At 34.4% G+C, this 15429-nt stretch overlaps 1 protein-coding gene across 1 annotated transcript in view; it reads right to left on the bottom strand.

Annotated features, from left to right (window-relative positions):
- Window positions 1–15429, bottom strand: part of KIF6 (kinesin family member 6) — a gene marked incomplete at its 3' end in the record, with an annotated part of 147333 nt that overhangs the window by 106306 nt on the left and 25598 nt on the right. Inside the window, exon 6 of the mRNA XM_082048141.1 lies at window positions 7714–7843. Within this exon, the coding sequence (XP_081904267.1) occupies window positions 7714–7843 (130 nt within the window). The remainder of the gene's footprint in view (window positions 1–7713; window positions 7844–15429) is intronic.

Below are 15429 nucleotides of genomic sequence, written 5' to 3'. Positions count from 1 at the left end.
AGCCTTAGCATTATTTTATTTTGGGCTGTTTTACCTAATAAGGCCAAGCTCAGAGGGAAATGGAGAAGAGTTTTAATCATTATATAGATGAAGAATTTTGGAATAATATAGGCAAGCCACTGGCTCTCCCTATCTGCCCGGTTTCTAAGGACTATTTGACAGTCCTGTGAAATGAGCATCAGCATGCAGTCCCACACTGCTGAATTCAGAGGCGAAGCTGAACAAATGCAGGGCAGCATATTGTAGCATGGGAATAAAAATAAACAGGTTCGGGGAAAGATGTCAAGCAAGAAAATACTCCCAAACATATTTAAAATGCAGTTCTACTCAGAAAAATTATATGCTTTTAAAATGTACTTCTTTCAACAATTCTGATTCCATGAATAATCAGATCCAGCTACACTTATTTTACTAGCAGAGCTATGATTTTACTACTTACAGCTCTGTGAAGCATGACTGCATATTTTATTTTTCCAGCTCAATATTCATAACATAAATAATACTGATATTTGAAGACATTTTGCATTGCAGTCATGGCACTGGTCACACTATACTGCAAACAACTCTAAGCCAGATCTAATATAAACACAGGACTAGCTATGGAAGCATAAAATAAAGGTTGCTCTAAAAAAAGCAGAAGAAATCATCATACCTCAGAATAAGCATTCTTAAGCAAACTTAAGTTTCACTATGCTGCAAAACATCATGTATTTCAATATTTGCTTTTAGTCACACCTGTTTGACCCCAACAGAGGTAAAATATTTTAAAGCATAAAAGAAAATAATTTTAGGACTCTGAGTTCCAAAAGGCTCAGGGCAATATTTGCCCTATTAGGTCTTTATTGCCTACAGCAATACACTAGCCACAACTTGATTTTTCATGTTTCAGGCAGATTCTGCTGGACTGGTCATTAGAAATTCCATTGCTTTTCTCTCCACAACTTCTTTTTTCATGTAAAATGAGCAATGCTGATTTGGAAGTCATTGGCTGGAATCACAAGCTGTTATTTGTATAAAGACCATCAGAGAAGAACCATGCTTTAATAAATACACCCGTCGTCTTTTTTACAATGATTCTATCTCCATTTTGCAGTTCCCATATAAAGCAAGGAAGCACAAAGCAATAAAAATCTAAACTGTTAAATGGGATGGGACTGTGTAATGTTAATTGCAGTCATAACCCTTCACACTTTGCTGCTTTTACCACACAAGTAGGTGCAAAACACACAGTAACAGAAATGACAGCTTATCAGCATCATCAGTCCAAAAATAAGCCTTTTTTGTTTGTTTGCTATCTTACATGTGCAACTTCTGAGTATTACCATTCAGCTATTCAGAAAGTTTGAAAACTGAAAAAAAATACTCTGGACAGTGTCTCAGAGCCTACTAAAAGGTTCCTTTAGTGGCTTTCAGAGTTCATTTTGGCTTTGTTAGCAGTATTCAAACCATATGTATATGAAATCATCCTCACACTAATTTGATGTGATGAAGGAAAATAAGGAAAGAGGGGAGTGGCCTGGCTTTCAGCAGATGGTTGCTATTGTCAAAGTTATATATAGAACAACTGATGAGCTGCAGTTACTTACAAAGAAATAAATTTTTCCAGAAATTCTGTGACATCATAAACCACATAAGCAGACTTCAGATGCTTTGTGATATCACATGAATGCTACAAAGGAATTAATGCCAGGTCATCTGTTGCTGCCAATTTGTGGCATGGTAAAAGAGGAATTCAGTAACATTTCTTTCTTTTGATTTGGTAAAGCTTGTGTGTTTTGTTTGATCTTGGAAAATACATACAAGAGAGATTTCAAGCCATACAATCCAGTCTCCTTAATTTCAAGGACCAAGATATACTTGTGATTGCTGAAACTGAATAAACTGTATAGAAGCTTTGTGTCTTAAACCATTACATGTATTCATGCAACGGTTGCAAGAAGGTGGTTTCTACTTAAACAAGAACCTGCAGCACAGCCATATTGCAAGAAGTATCTGAGTTGGATGGTTCTATCAAGGAATGCAAGGGCACAAAATGTCCAAAAACCTGCTGGAGCCTAAGTTATCCTTCTTAATCTAATTGTAAACTATCTTAAATCAACAAAAGGCTGAAGGAGTTCCTCCATGTACATGAACTTCTGTATTTCCCAAATCCTTTATTTGTTGCAGCTGCTATTAGAGGTGTTGTTTTCACTCAGAATAGACAGAAATAGGATGCTACTGGTCTAACAGACTTCCTAATAACCTAGGACCTAAGAAGGAGAATATTTCTTAAATGGAGGAAAACATATGAAAAGCTGTTTGAAAACCACTGTTAGACTAAAAGAAGCTGCTACTATCTGGAAAAATAATGTGTTGAGTACAGCTGCCAAATACACTCAGAGAAAATATCGAAAAGAGTTCAGGACAGCTGGGACAAAAAGATTTCACAGGTGATAAATGCAGTCATTCAGTCTATATTGCAAACCATCATCACTTGGCAGTTTATACAGTTCCAGTGGAATCTTTTCTTCTTTGAATCAAAGTATTTATACATCAGAAGAACATGATTTTCCTGTATGAGTGAATTAGTGATTAGCCAAGGCACAAATGAAGAAAGGCTGATTCTGAATGCTTCCATTTTTTTGAGAGAATGTTTTAGTGAAATGGTACAACATTTTGTTTTAAGCAGGGTTTCTTTTTCTTCTTAAGTTTTTTTTTTTTTTTTTTTTGAAGAAGGCCAAGAGAAAAGCACTAATAGTATCCAAGGCTGATATCAAATGGGTTTTCCCCAAGCTCAAGGTACAATCAGATGGATACCTGTAGGAAGAATTTCTAACAGCTTCTGTCATGTCACATTTCAGATGGTAAGAAAAAAGACATTGTGTCCTACAGGAATGATAGTAAAGCAATAAAACACGGTTTGTCTCTCTGGGTGAAGCTCAGCATCAGAATATTCTGGTGTTCTCACATTGTTGGTTTATAGCACAGAACATCATATGGCAAGGTTGAAGAAGCAGAGATTCTTCGTTGAAAAAGAGTGGATATGTCTCTTTAATAGAAACTCCACCAGTTCCAACAGAACCATCCTGTATGGAAGGGTACGTGAGTTGAAGAATAGGAGGTTCCTGCCTTAATATATCTTCCTATTCCTTTCTGATTAATATGGTACAAGCGAAAGGGCTCTTTGGGTCTACTTAGGTACACTTAACACAATTGAAGTTGGAAGTTTATTGCCATGAAAATATAAGGATCAGAATAGGTGCAATCCAACACTTCCATGATTTCAAAAAGCAATACTTTACCTTTCCATACTTACTACAAGTACAGTTTCACAGTTAGACTGTGGTAACTGAGGTAACTTTTAAAGCAATTAATATTCCCTGGTGAGAATATAATTAAACTCTATTTTATGCAGTGACTTTTATCCATACAAATCCCAAGGCACTTTAAGAACTATTCTAAGTAGCACATATGACCAGTGATTGTTTTAGCACACATGGAAATGAAAACACCTGTAATGACATGATGATGGTATTTGGTGATAATGATACTGTAGAACAAGTTTCTCAGAGTGGAAATAAATTAACAATTGACACCAATAGGGAACCTGAGGAAGCAGAAAGTAGTAATTCGTTCTGGAATGCAGCTCTAACATGGATAACATGCCTTCTTGGCAAGAGCGTCATTTAATCTCATATGTTCACACATTCAAATCCTATTTTTCATATTTCATCCAAAACAAATGCATACAAACACTACCAGAGGCTTTACAAATATATTCAAGAGAATACTAATGGACAATAGGAATAAATACAAAGGGAATGAGTCCAATTCAGAGGTCACAAGTCGGTCCCCACCACTATCTTTAAATGTTTAAACATTTAATTCTTTCTTGAAATCAACATATTTAAACATTGCCAAAAGCTTACTGCTTGCCCCATGTGTACTTCAAGCATTTTAAATGATGAAACAAATACTATATAGTATGCACTGTCTTCCAGATTTAAACAATAGAGTATTTTAGGTATAAAACCACATACTAAAACATTATCTTCCTCATTAAATAAAGTAATTTTTCATTAGAGGAAAAACAAATGCTAACTGTATATGCAACTGCAGTGTTCAGGCATATCAATCTCACATAAAGATTCTAGAGTTTTGAAACTGATGGATGCCCTTGGGAGTCTACTGAGTCCACCTTACTCTGCTATTTTCAGAAAAATATTTAAAAAGTACTAAAAATTCTCTAAATCCAGAGATTTGGTATATTATTTCACAAGACAGAGATCACAAGAAATTTGCATCACAAGAATTTAGAAAAGACCACTTCAGCTGAAGACACATTAATTATGTATCTACCAAAATAAAATGATTCGTGAACACTACCTACATGGCCAGACACTGATTTCTGTACATGAGCTTTTTTAGATGCTGCTGCTACCATCTGTGTCATATGTACAAATTAGATTTTGCTATACTCTGTTTGCATGTATTTGAGACACCTACATACCAGAGTTGGCTAAAAAAAAATAAAAATATTTTTTTAACAAAGTGGTGCTGATATTCCTATGCATTCAAATGTAAAAATAAACTCTGTTTTATGGGAAAAACAAATATACAAAAATATAGTCCTTACAGTTGGAAGACCTGCCAACAAAAGAATTGGTTTTTGGAGTTTGTTCTCTGCCTATTTCTCCATGGCAAAACACAAGAGACAAAAAGTTCCTATATGGATTTTTACATTATGAAGTGTTTGTGCACAGATGTCTGTTACCATTTCCACAACTTATAGTACATGTCAAAACCAGAGCAAAGGATTCGTCACATACTGACCAATAAATCAATCTTGCACAAATTAGATTAGCTTCCTTTTTTTTCCTTCTCATGAGCTATATAGTTATGTGTGGGAAAGAAGTAATCAGCTATTAAAGTTCCCTTAAGTTCTGACATTTAATGAATGAATGGATGTCGCCTCTAAAATAGTTTTAATATTATGATCACTTTCTTCTTAGCACAGTCAGCAGTGAGGGCAAAATGCAGCCCTAGAATCACAAGTCAGACTCCACTAGCCAAGGCACTGCAGAAATTAAATTGTCATTCTTATTATATTTTCAAAATGGTCCTGCAGCTCTTCAAAGAAGGGTTATCTTGGGGCAAAGCACTAGACTGCAATTTTACAGGCTGCAGTTCGGCCACAGATTTTATAGTTGATCCATGAAACTTATCTTAGTTTTTCCATAGCCAAACCCCTCATCATTAAAACAGATGAGTCAAGCATTTCTTTTACTTTGTTTTCCATTTAGGTTTATTCACCTTGTGTCTTTTTATTTGAAGTTCACTTAAATACAGTCCTAATCTTTTAATCATAATTCAATTAAGTTTTTAAAATATGGATGTCTGGAGAAGCAGCTATGGTTGACATTGTAAGTCATCTTCCCTAGACCTCTACATTAATCCCTCATTTCTGCAAACACTAGTTTCTCATTCTGATAAGTTATCATATAAAATTCCACACTCATCTAAAGCCAAAAGTGCTAAATGATAATGGGTGATCATTTCTGTAATGCTTAAGAGGAAGCAGCACTCAGGAAGCTTTCTGAACTGCATTGTAATATACATGTTGCAATTGCAAAGAAACGATGGATGAGCTAACTACATAAGTAAAACTTCTACGATAAAATCTACCTCATTTGAAGTTTTTGGAATTGTACTAGCATTCAGACTAAGCAAAGTAAATATTGCTGAAATGTGTGGTAGTTATGGCAAGCAAGTATTCTCTGAATTTTTTGATTTTAAGTAATCTTCATTAAAAAATCAATTAAACAACTTCATAGAATTTATGTGACAAAAAATCATTGCTGTGACAAAAGCAGCAAAAGTGACAATGGCATCACATTTGCCAACCCAAGCCACTCAGATTAGTGAATCCTCTAGTATTGGACCCGTACACATTCTTATGTCTATTCTTCTTTTTATAGCGAGTACTATCACAGCACAAATAAATTAGCAAAGTCTAAATTAAAAAATAAGTTAAAGGAGATTGCTCTTCACACTACACAGTTAAATCATGGAACTTAGTGTCACATGAGATCTCATGATAAAAATTTACCAAGGTTACAAAAAAGCATCTGGACCATTTATGTAAGGAACAAATACAACAAAAGTTATTAGCTATAAATAACCTGAAACACAAATGCTAATGAAGATCAGGAGATCAATAAATACATAAATAAATAAATAAAGTAACATTATTTACTTGGTTTGTCTTTTACTTATCTCTGTATAACTACTACTGACCATTGTTCAAAACAGGAAACAGGAGCTGACATTTTAGTTTTACTAAGCATTACTTATCTTGACCTTTAATGAGTAACCATCTTAATTAGTCCTGCTATTTGTTCATGACTTTCAGTGTTTAGGACATATTTTCTCATTGGGCAACATTTTCCAAATATGTAACACAATTGCCTTTTACAATTGCTGACTTATGACACTGTCGGCCAGGAGCACACCACTCTTTAGATATTCTGTCCCATTTTCATACACAAGGCCTTTAAACTGATCAGATATTTCCTGAAGATCTTTCTCCATGTAATGAACTTTCTTTTTCTGTTTTCATTACCAAATATCATGGTATCTTTTCAGGCTTTTGAACTCAATATCATATTTTTGTCTCCTCTATTACACTTTGTGAAGTTTCTCTTCTCTCAATTGTATCATTTTTTCCATTTCAGTATCATCCAAAAGTTCCATGCCTTAATATTAATATTTACTAATAGCCCAGAAGTATAGCTTGATAATCTCTTGCCTTAACGTCTTTCTGCCTCTCAAAATGTCAATGCCAAAATAGTCTTCCTTGAGAAAGAGACAATAAATCATTCTTGTTTCCATTTACATTTTGTAATCAAACTCTTCATCCCCTGTGCCCAGGTGTACACGGTCTGCTAGCAAAACAGAGTTACTTGACTATTTCATATACTTTAAATGTCTTTTTTTTTTTTTTTCATTGAGTTTTTAAATATCTTTTTTGGTCAGACAGAGGAAGAAACCCCACAAATTTCTAAAACAGAATTAGCTGTGTTGTGATCAAGACACATTGACAGTGCTCACATTATATAGATTAAAAAAAAGTCCTACAGATTTTATTACTGGATACGGAAACATTTCATTTGAATTTTCCAGAATCAGCAAAAACACTCTTGTCTTTGCATATTGGCAAGTATTTATTTTCAATGTGCTTCACACTATCATTTGATTTTTTACACATAATACCACCTGTTTATGCAATAAGAACAAAAAAGGGGGAACTCCTAACACTTACTGTAACTACTTCAAAGGTAACTTGCTACTTCTCTGGGAATGTTTGACAATGCTTTGTAAGGCCATGTTTTCTAATCTTTAAATGTGTATGCATGTATGTGTAGATACATGGCACATTCAAAAGTCTGTCAGTGGTTTATGAGGAGTATTTTTTTCTTACTTATTTTAATTGCAGTTAGGTACGACATCAACAACCACAAATCAGATTCACTAAGGAGAAACAGAAAGCTGTTCGCAACCTGAAAACCATAATGAAAGAAAAATTTATTTAATTTCACTGTGGAAATAGACTCAAAAAGAAGACATTTACTAATTTATCTCCAAGGACTTCCAAAATATATATCTTATGTGGAGATATTTATGGCTATTTTAACTCCGGTGATGTTAAGTAAGATTTGTAGCAGCAGTTCTCACCTCAGCAATCATTCTGTTGGTGTCTCCCAAGAAGAGCAAGTTTAAGGCTTCCTCTTCATTGGTCGCTTGCTGAAGAGACAAGTTTTTCAGATGAATGTTCTGATCAGGGTCTTCCATGATTGTTACTTTTCTACAAGGAAAAAACAAAACAAAACAAAATAAACTAGAATTGTTGTAAGGTGATCTTTGTTCCATACTTTTATTTTGATTACACCTAAAAGGTGACATCTAAAACCCAAAACCAATCATAAGAAGATAACTAAAATCCTGAGGAGCTGATGATGCACGTTAAAGAAAGTCCTATTTTTTTTTTTTATTTTTTTTTTTTACTCTATCACCTCCTTTTTATTCTTTTATTATAAACCTTTGCACAGAAAAGGAATATATAGACTCTATAACTATAGAGAAACCTCTGGGTTTTTTTATTTTTATGAGGCATAGTAAAATCTCAAGAGCAAGAATTTAGATGAATCATCTATTATAATCAATAGTGGTTTGTTTGCCATTAGTACAGATATTTAAGCATAAATGATACATAAAGCATACCATAATCTTGATGAACAAATATGCCTAGAATATTTCAGAATCAACACATCTCTAGCCAACATGTTTCTAATAACTTTGCATTTGCCAAGATGATTTCCCTTTTCATTCTTCTCAAATGGTAATAACCACAAATATAAATGACACCTTTATTTAAATTAAAAGCAAGAAAAGAGAATTATTTTAGTTATTTCCACTCAGGTTAGAAATGCTTCTCATTGTGTCTCTCTAAGCTCTAAAGCTCAGAAAAAGAAAGTTAGATGGAAGTAACAAGGATATGGCAAAAGTTCCAGGAGAGCTACTAAATATCACTGAAACTCCTTTTCACTTCTCTAAATAGACCTTTAATATAGATATTTTTTTTTCCTTTTGATCACGTTACTGAGAGTTGAACTTCATTTGCTTTACTGAACACTAAGGTCTCCTCAATTAGGGCATTCTATAGTATCAAACATGGAAGCCAAGCAGTTGCATGACTGGATTTGGCAAACTCCCAGAGCGAAGACTCTATTAAAAATGAAATACACTAATACTGAGGATGAATGACATGTCCTTCAGGGTGAATTACATGTTCAGAGACAACAACAAAAAGCAAATCACAACTTGTTTAAAAGAAAGACTATTTTTAAACAAACAAACAACAACAACAACAAAACAACAAAAACACAGGGGTGTCCCCCCCATACATAACGGTAATACTTTTTATATATATATATATGTATGTATATATGTGTGTATATATATTTTTTCTCATATTCTTCGAGGTTAACCACAAGAGGGAGTATGGGGCTTGAGTTTTTATCTCTAGATAGTTCTTGCATATTAATTATTCCAAGCTGCTTCAAAACCACACTGGTTGGTTTTTGTTTTTCTTTGCTTGTCCTTTTTTTCCCTCAAAAACTGACAGAATCAAGTCGAGCAGCTACACAGCATTCCACAGAATTACTCTTAAGTATTAGGGAAGTAGTTCACCCTCTGATGGTCAAAACATTGGAATGGATATACAGAAATAATTTGAACACATTGCAATACACTCACTATTTTCAAGAGAAAAATGCATGTAGCATTACACACAATGCCTCTTTAGTAGTCATAATAATTGTTTTTCCAAGTATAATTGCCTCCCACTATAGCCTTAATTTTGTGTGGTATGGTAAGGCAGCAGTAGTACAGTCACTAAATTCCACTTCCCCATTCAGAACATAAACCCCAAAGGATAATTCTCATCTTGCATAACAATGTTTTGATAATGTCACGTTGTATCCTGTCTGCAATTCCATCTGCGCGTGCATCACACGCTAAAGCCCAGAATGGTTCTGATTACAGCATGATGCTTTGACTAACTTTAACATTTTGAAATGCACAGTCCGCATCATCTACCTCTTTTCATAGTTTAGGAAGAGAATGTTGTTTTACAGTGCACACTTGGCATAGTATTTAAATTTTTAGGGATCTCTTCAGACCATATTTTGATCAATGGTTATAAACAATTTCCAGACAAGGAAGATATGTCAATGAACTAAGTTTGGATGAAAAGCTCTGGAGGATTGTTATATCAGAAAGCAGACAATGGGATGTCACAAACCAGTGACAAAGTCAAGACTGATTCAAGAGGCAAGATTACAAAGTTATTCAGCCACCAGCACAAGTTTCAATAGCACACAGATTTGATTTTCCATTCAAGTATAGACCTAGTCCATAATCACTTTAGCTTGTGACATATACCAGAACTATGAGAATGGAAAGTATTAGTGCAGGCTGTTCTCCTGACATGACATATTGTGATAGGAAATCCTTCCCTCTGTCTCCAATGAATTCTACATGTGAGACAAGAAAAACACCGTTGGCTTGTTCTACACTTTCTGGGCACAGGAGTGCATTGATACTGATTGAGAGGCTGTTGCATGTTTAGAAGTTAGCAATCCATGTAACAGTTCAGCTGAGCCGGCACAGCCTGTGCTGTGGCATCCAGGACTGTGTCGTGCTGCACAGACCCCTTGGCTACAGGATAAATTCAGCCAGGCCACTGTAACAGAAGAGCCTGCAGACAGCTCCCACCTGGCCATCACACCATCTGTGTGGCCTCGCCTTTAGTAAAAAACGTCACAAGAAATTCTCATGAGAAGACCCTTTAGAAATGGGTCTGTTCTCTTGTAAGGAAATTATATAATAGCTTGAATGACCAATAGGATGGAATCGGTGCTGTTCTGCGCAGTGCACCATGGGAAATCCACCCAGGCTCTGCCCAATGCTGCACAAACCATGGGTGCCCAGCATCTGATGCAATGCAAGGTTTACTGGCCATCTACATTCCTCTTCTTATTCTGTCTTATTAAAGCAGTTACCTTATTCAGCCATTTGCTGTTGGGTTTTTCTTACTGAAACTTGGCAAGACCCCTGCACCAGTTCTCTCCCCTGCTCCTCCATGGTACAGAACAAGGAGCTACAACTGGAACAATGAGATTAGTGGTTCACATTCAAACAAAACATATAAATTCTGTTAGAATTTCTGGGCAACTGCATAATATCACAAAAAATGTTAAATAATACTCTGATATTCAAGAGTAAAGTTGCCTTGAACAGCACAGCAATAATCTTAAAAAAGTTTCACTGGCTTCTTCTACTGGGTTCCAGGAAAGAAATCAACATAAAATCTGGATGGGAATAAACAACATGTAATGTATGCTGAAGACATTTTACACATTTAAAATGTAATTTGTTTGAACTGTAATGAACGAAATAATCTTTGAAGAAATGATCTGGAGCTGTTTTTGGGTCTCTCTCCATTAATGAACAGAAAAGATTAAGTTTACAAACCTAAGATTCTCCTTATCTTTCATATTCAGTAGTAACACACTGAACACACTTCATTTTGAAAGAATGCATTTCATATTGAAAGAGTGAGCTATTATAAGCTTTACAAATTTTAAAACACAGGTCATTCTCAGAAGACGGAAAATGTAGTTCTTGAAGATCTATGGATGATGGTCGGTTTCTGGATTACATATCTGGTACAGCCACCAAAAAGGGGAAGGGCTGACATTAACACTCTTGAGATTGAAGATAGGCAACAGATTTATTTGCATTAAAAAAAAAAACAACAAACCAAACAAAAACAAACAACCCCCCCACAAAATTAGACTGAATAAAATGTATTTCCTGTATGTTGAAAATTATTCCTTTAGCCTTTTTCTTTTTTTCTCCTTCTTCTTTGTTAAGGAGTACAGAAATTATTATACTAGTTGGTTTACAATACAAATTTTTCTGAACCAATATTCAGTTCCAGATGCTTTATAAGAATGAAAATATTTTACACTAAACCCATGGAACATAACAGTTCTGCATGTCACTAATATATTGGTATAGTGGTCATTGTTGATGTTTGAAGTTAATTGACTCTTAGCTTAAAGTGTCTTCCTTTTCATGGAATTGAGTTCACTTAATCTACAGTTCAAATAAACTTCATCTTTCAGAAGCATAAGCTGTTTTGTTTTCTTTTTAGTCAGCAAATATCATACTAAATCTTATACATTTCCCTATCAAAGAGGACTTTAAAGAATTTTCATACAAAAATAGGGAATCAGTTAAGCTGGCTGGCCATTTAGATTACATTTTCCCCCAGCCACATGACTCCTGATTAATGGTTGTCTGAGCTCTCTGTGAAGTAGCTTCTAAACTAATGGAGTTAAAAGACTGACATTTTAAGGTAAAAAAAGCATTAATTTTATACCGCTTTCACATGCAAGAGTGTCACCTACTGTAGTTTGGACAGGTAAAGCAGTAGCTTATTGGTTGTCCCGACTTAATTTATGACTAACGGTTCAGTGCCAAGAAAATTCTTAGTTCTTAATAAATAATACTAGTTAGCAAGAGTTTGTACTGGTAGGGTGTAACTACATTAAATTGGTATGAGTCTGTATCATGGTGTTACATAAATTACAAATACACTGTAAAACAGAGAAACTGTTAGAGGAGGAAGTCTTGTACAACCTTGGAGCAAATGAAGAGCTTCAGAAAAAATTTCCTAATTTGAAAAGTCCTGCAAATCTTTTATGAAAACAAGAGATGGCATAAGATTTCAAATAGTCTTCTACTAGCTATATTTTGTAGCAATAGCTTTATACTTTTTACATGTTTTAAAATAATCATAATTTATTTGTATAAACATGGAGTTCTCTATAGCTACAACCAGAATTAGATTGTCAATATTAAATTTTTTCATTCTAATAAATAAGATTCTTCAAATGTATTTGCACGTGCATATGCTATGTTTCAGCTACAGTGTCACAAAATTGTCACAGCTTTGTATTGAAAAACAAATTACATTTGTAAACTAAGGCATATTGTACACGAAGTGTTAAGGTATATCAGACAATAACTTCTATGGGCTATGTGTAATATCATTACAACTAAACATTATGAAAACTGGTTTTTTTTCTGTGAAAATAAAAATTCAATGGGATTTCAACCCCAAATTTAGTTGATGCATAAGTATCTACACCTATTACAAACATGATACATATTGAGGTATACATTTATCAATAAATATGTATATGCATACATACCTCTACATATATATAGAGAAATAATTAAGTAATTCTATATATGAATCTATATACATTTACATACAGATAGACATATAGATATACAGATCTATGAATTAAATTCAGACATTTGTCAGCAATTTATTTCCAGAAAAGTAGTGATTTTTTTGTGAGAACCTCCTCTCTTCTTATCTGGCAGACTCTAATGACATGATTAGGCACTATTAAGATGAAAATTTAGTAGTGTACAGAATATACGAAGGACGGCTACACACAAAACACTGATTTCAGGAGCTGGGGATTCCAAATCTAATCATGCAATTATTAGATGCAATGTGCAATTTTCAAAGTTTTTATTATTCAATTTGCCTTAAATATTAAATACAATTTTAATGTCTTTTTTTTTTCCAAGTACTACCAACAAGTCTCTTGCGTGTTTTTCATAACTTCTATTACTTGACTGCCATCACCCTGTGTTTATTCCTTCCATTGAACTGATAACATTGACTCATGAACACAGAGTTTGCTAAGCAGAAGCTCATATCTTTGATTCAAATTGCATCCCCTTCTTCTGCAGGAACATAGATAACAACACTGTTCCAAAACGATCTTCATATTTTAAGAGGATAACTAATATTTTATTTACTCTTCTAAAATGACAAATGTTTTCAAGAATTTTCTTGTCCACCTTACACAGACTGCTAATATTTAACCAAGCATACAAAATGTGCATTTGGCTTTGTATGGTACTTAAAACCTTAATAATCCACTGTGGAGTTCAACAGGAAATTATGCATAATGTGACCCTTTTAAAGTACAAAGAACAGAAGTGCCTTTTAATATTCTCATTGAATACCTGCTTTTAAACAAATTTGAGGAAGTTCGATTATGCTGTCTTATGTCCACTAAAATCTTAAAAGGTCTAAGCACATAAAGTTCTCAGAAAAATTAAATGTATAGTAGGTAGTAAACACCTGGTGTATTTTACAAATATTAACCAAGTAACTAAAATACAGCTAATCACACAACTACCCCATCCAGCCATTTGTACTCCCTTTTTAGCTCAGAATGTCACTATATATTTTTAAATTTTGAACCTGTAAAGAAGCATCTTAAACAATAAACAAAATCTTATTAAATACTTCCATATAATGCTAAATATGAGTAGTGAAGGTGTAGCTTTAGTGTACAGTGTATATTTTTTGACAAATGATGTACTGGAAACAATAATGACCATGTACGGTAAAACCAGTAAGCACTTATTAAGACTAGTTGCTCTGCAGAGAAAAATTTATTATCTCAGTGAAACCCATCCTGCAACAGTTCACACTACATAAGTTTACAGGTAATTATGATTATCCTGGTGTGCTTTATCCCTAATTTACCACCAAATTATCTGTCAACTTTTACTTTTTCAAAACAGACTAATACAAACAAAGAAGTTATTCTTTAGCTTAATTGAATAACCGCGAGAGAGGTTCTCCTTCCCCTCTACTCTGCCCTGGTGAGAACACACCTGGAATGTTGTGTCCAGTTGTGGGCCCCTCAGTTCAAGAAGGACAGGGAACTGCTGGAGAGAGTCCAGCGCAGGGCAAAAAAGATGATGAAGGGAGTGGAGCATCTCCCTTATGAGGAAAGGCTGAGGGAGCTGGGTCTCTTTAGTTTGGAGAAGAGGAGACTGAGGGGTGACCTTATTAATGTTTACAAATATATAAAGGGTGAGTATCATGAGGATGGAGCCAGGCTCTTCTTGGAGACAACCAATGGTAGGACAAGGGTTAATAGGTTCAAACTGGAACACAAGAGGTTCCACTTAAATCTGAGAAGAAACTTCTTCTCAGTGAGGGTGACAGACACTGGAACAGGCTGCCCAGGGGGGTTGTGGAGTCTCCTTCTCTGGAGACATTCAAAACCTGCCTGGACACATTCCTGTGTAACCTCATCTGGGTGTTCCTGCTCCGGCAGGGGAATTGAACTAGATGATCTTTTGAGGTTCCTTCCAATCCCTAACATTCTGTGATTCTGTGATTCTAAAATTCATTTTATTAGTAAACACACAGAACCTAGTTTTAAAAGTGATATTTTCCAGGGTATATGACACCCAAATAACTGTTTCGAATAAACCTGCAATTAAATTAATGAAATTCAATTTAGCTCAATTGAAGAAAATCAGTTTAATAAGATGAATATATGAAATGAGCTCAAAAAAATTTGAAAATAATGTAAAAATGCAATTAATTATTTAATAAAGTTGAATAAGCTAATAGTATTAGCTAATAAGCTGAATAAAAGTTTAAGTAACAGACTATTTTACCTATGAGTGTGAAAAAATCTGCATCTTTAAAAATTAACTCAAAAATGATAGTATTACTCAAGTTAGTCTCCAATTTAGAATTTTTCTCTGCATAGTACATGAAGTGGATAATAAATCAAATTTCATTCCTCAACTTTACCATGAAAAATATGGGGAAATGCACACACAGATGTTATAGCATCAATATGTAAAATCAAAAGTGATAAAATCTAGTTCCATTTTACAGATGAAGTGAAGCAATAAGACCAGCTTACAGACCAGTCTCCTACTTTGAGTTTGTTGGCTGCCTTCCTTATCTCTAGAATAGCTTGTTTT

This window comes from Streptopelia decaocto (assembly GCF_964273445.1).
Source record: "Streptopelia decaocto genome assembly, chromosome: 3".
NCBI classification, from domain to species: domain Eukaryota; kingdom Metazoa; phylum Chordata; class Aves; order Columbiformes; family Columbidae; genus Streptopelia; species Streptopelia decaocto.
The sequence above is the reverse complement of the archived record's forward strand: the minus strand, read 5'-3'. Positions and strand labels throughout refer to the sequence as shown.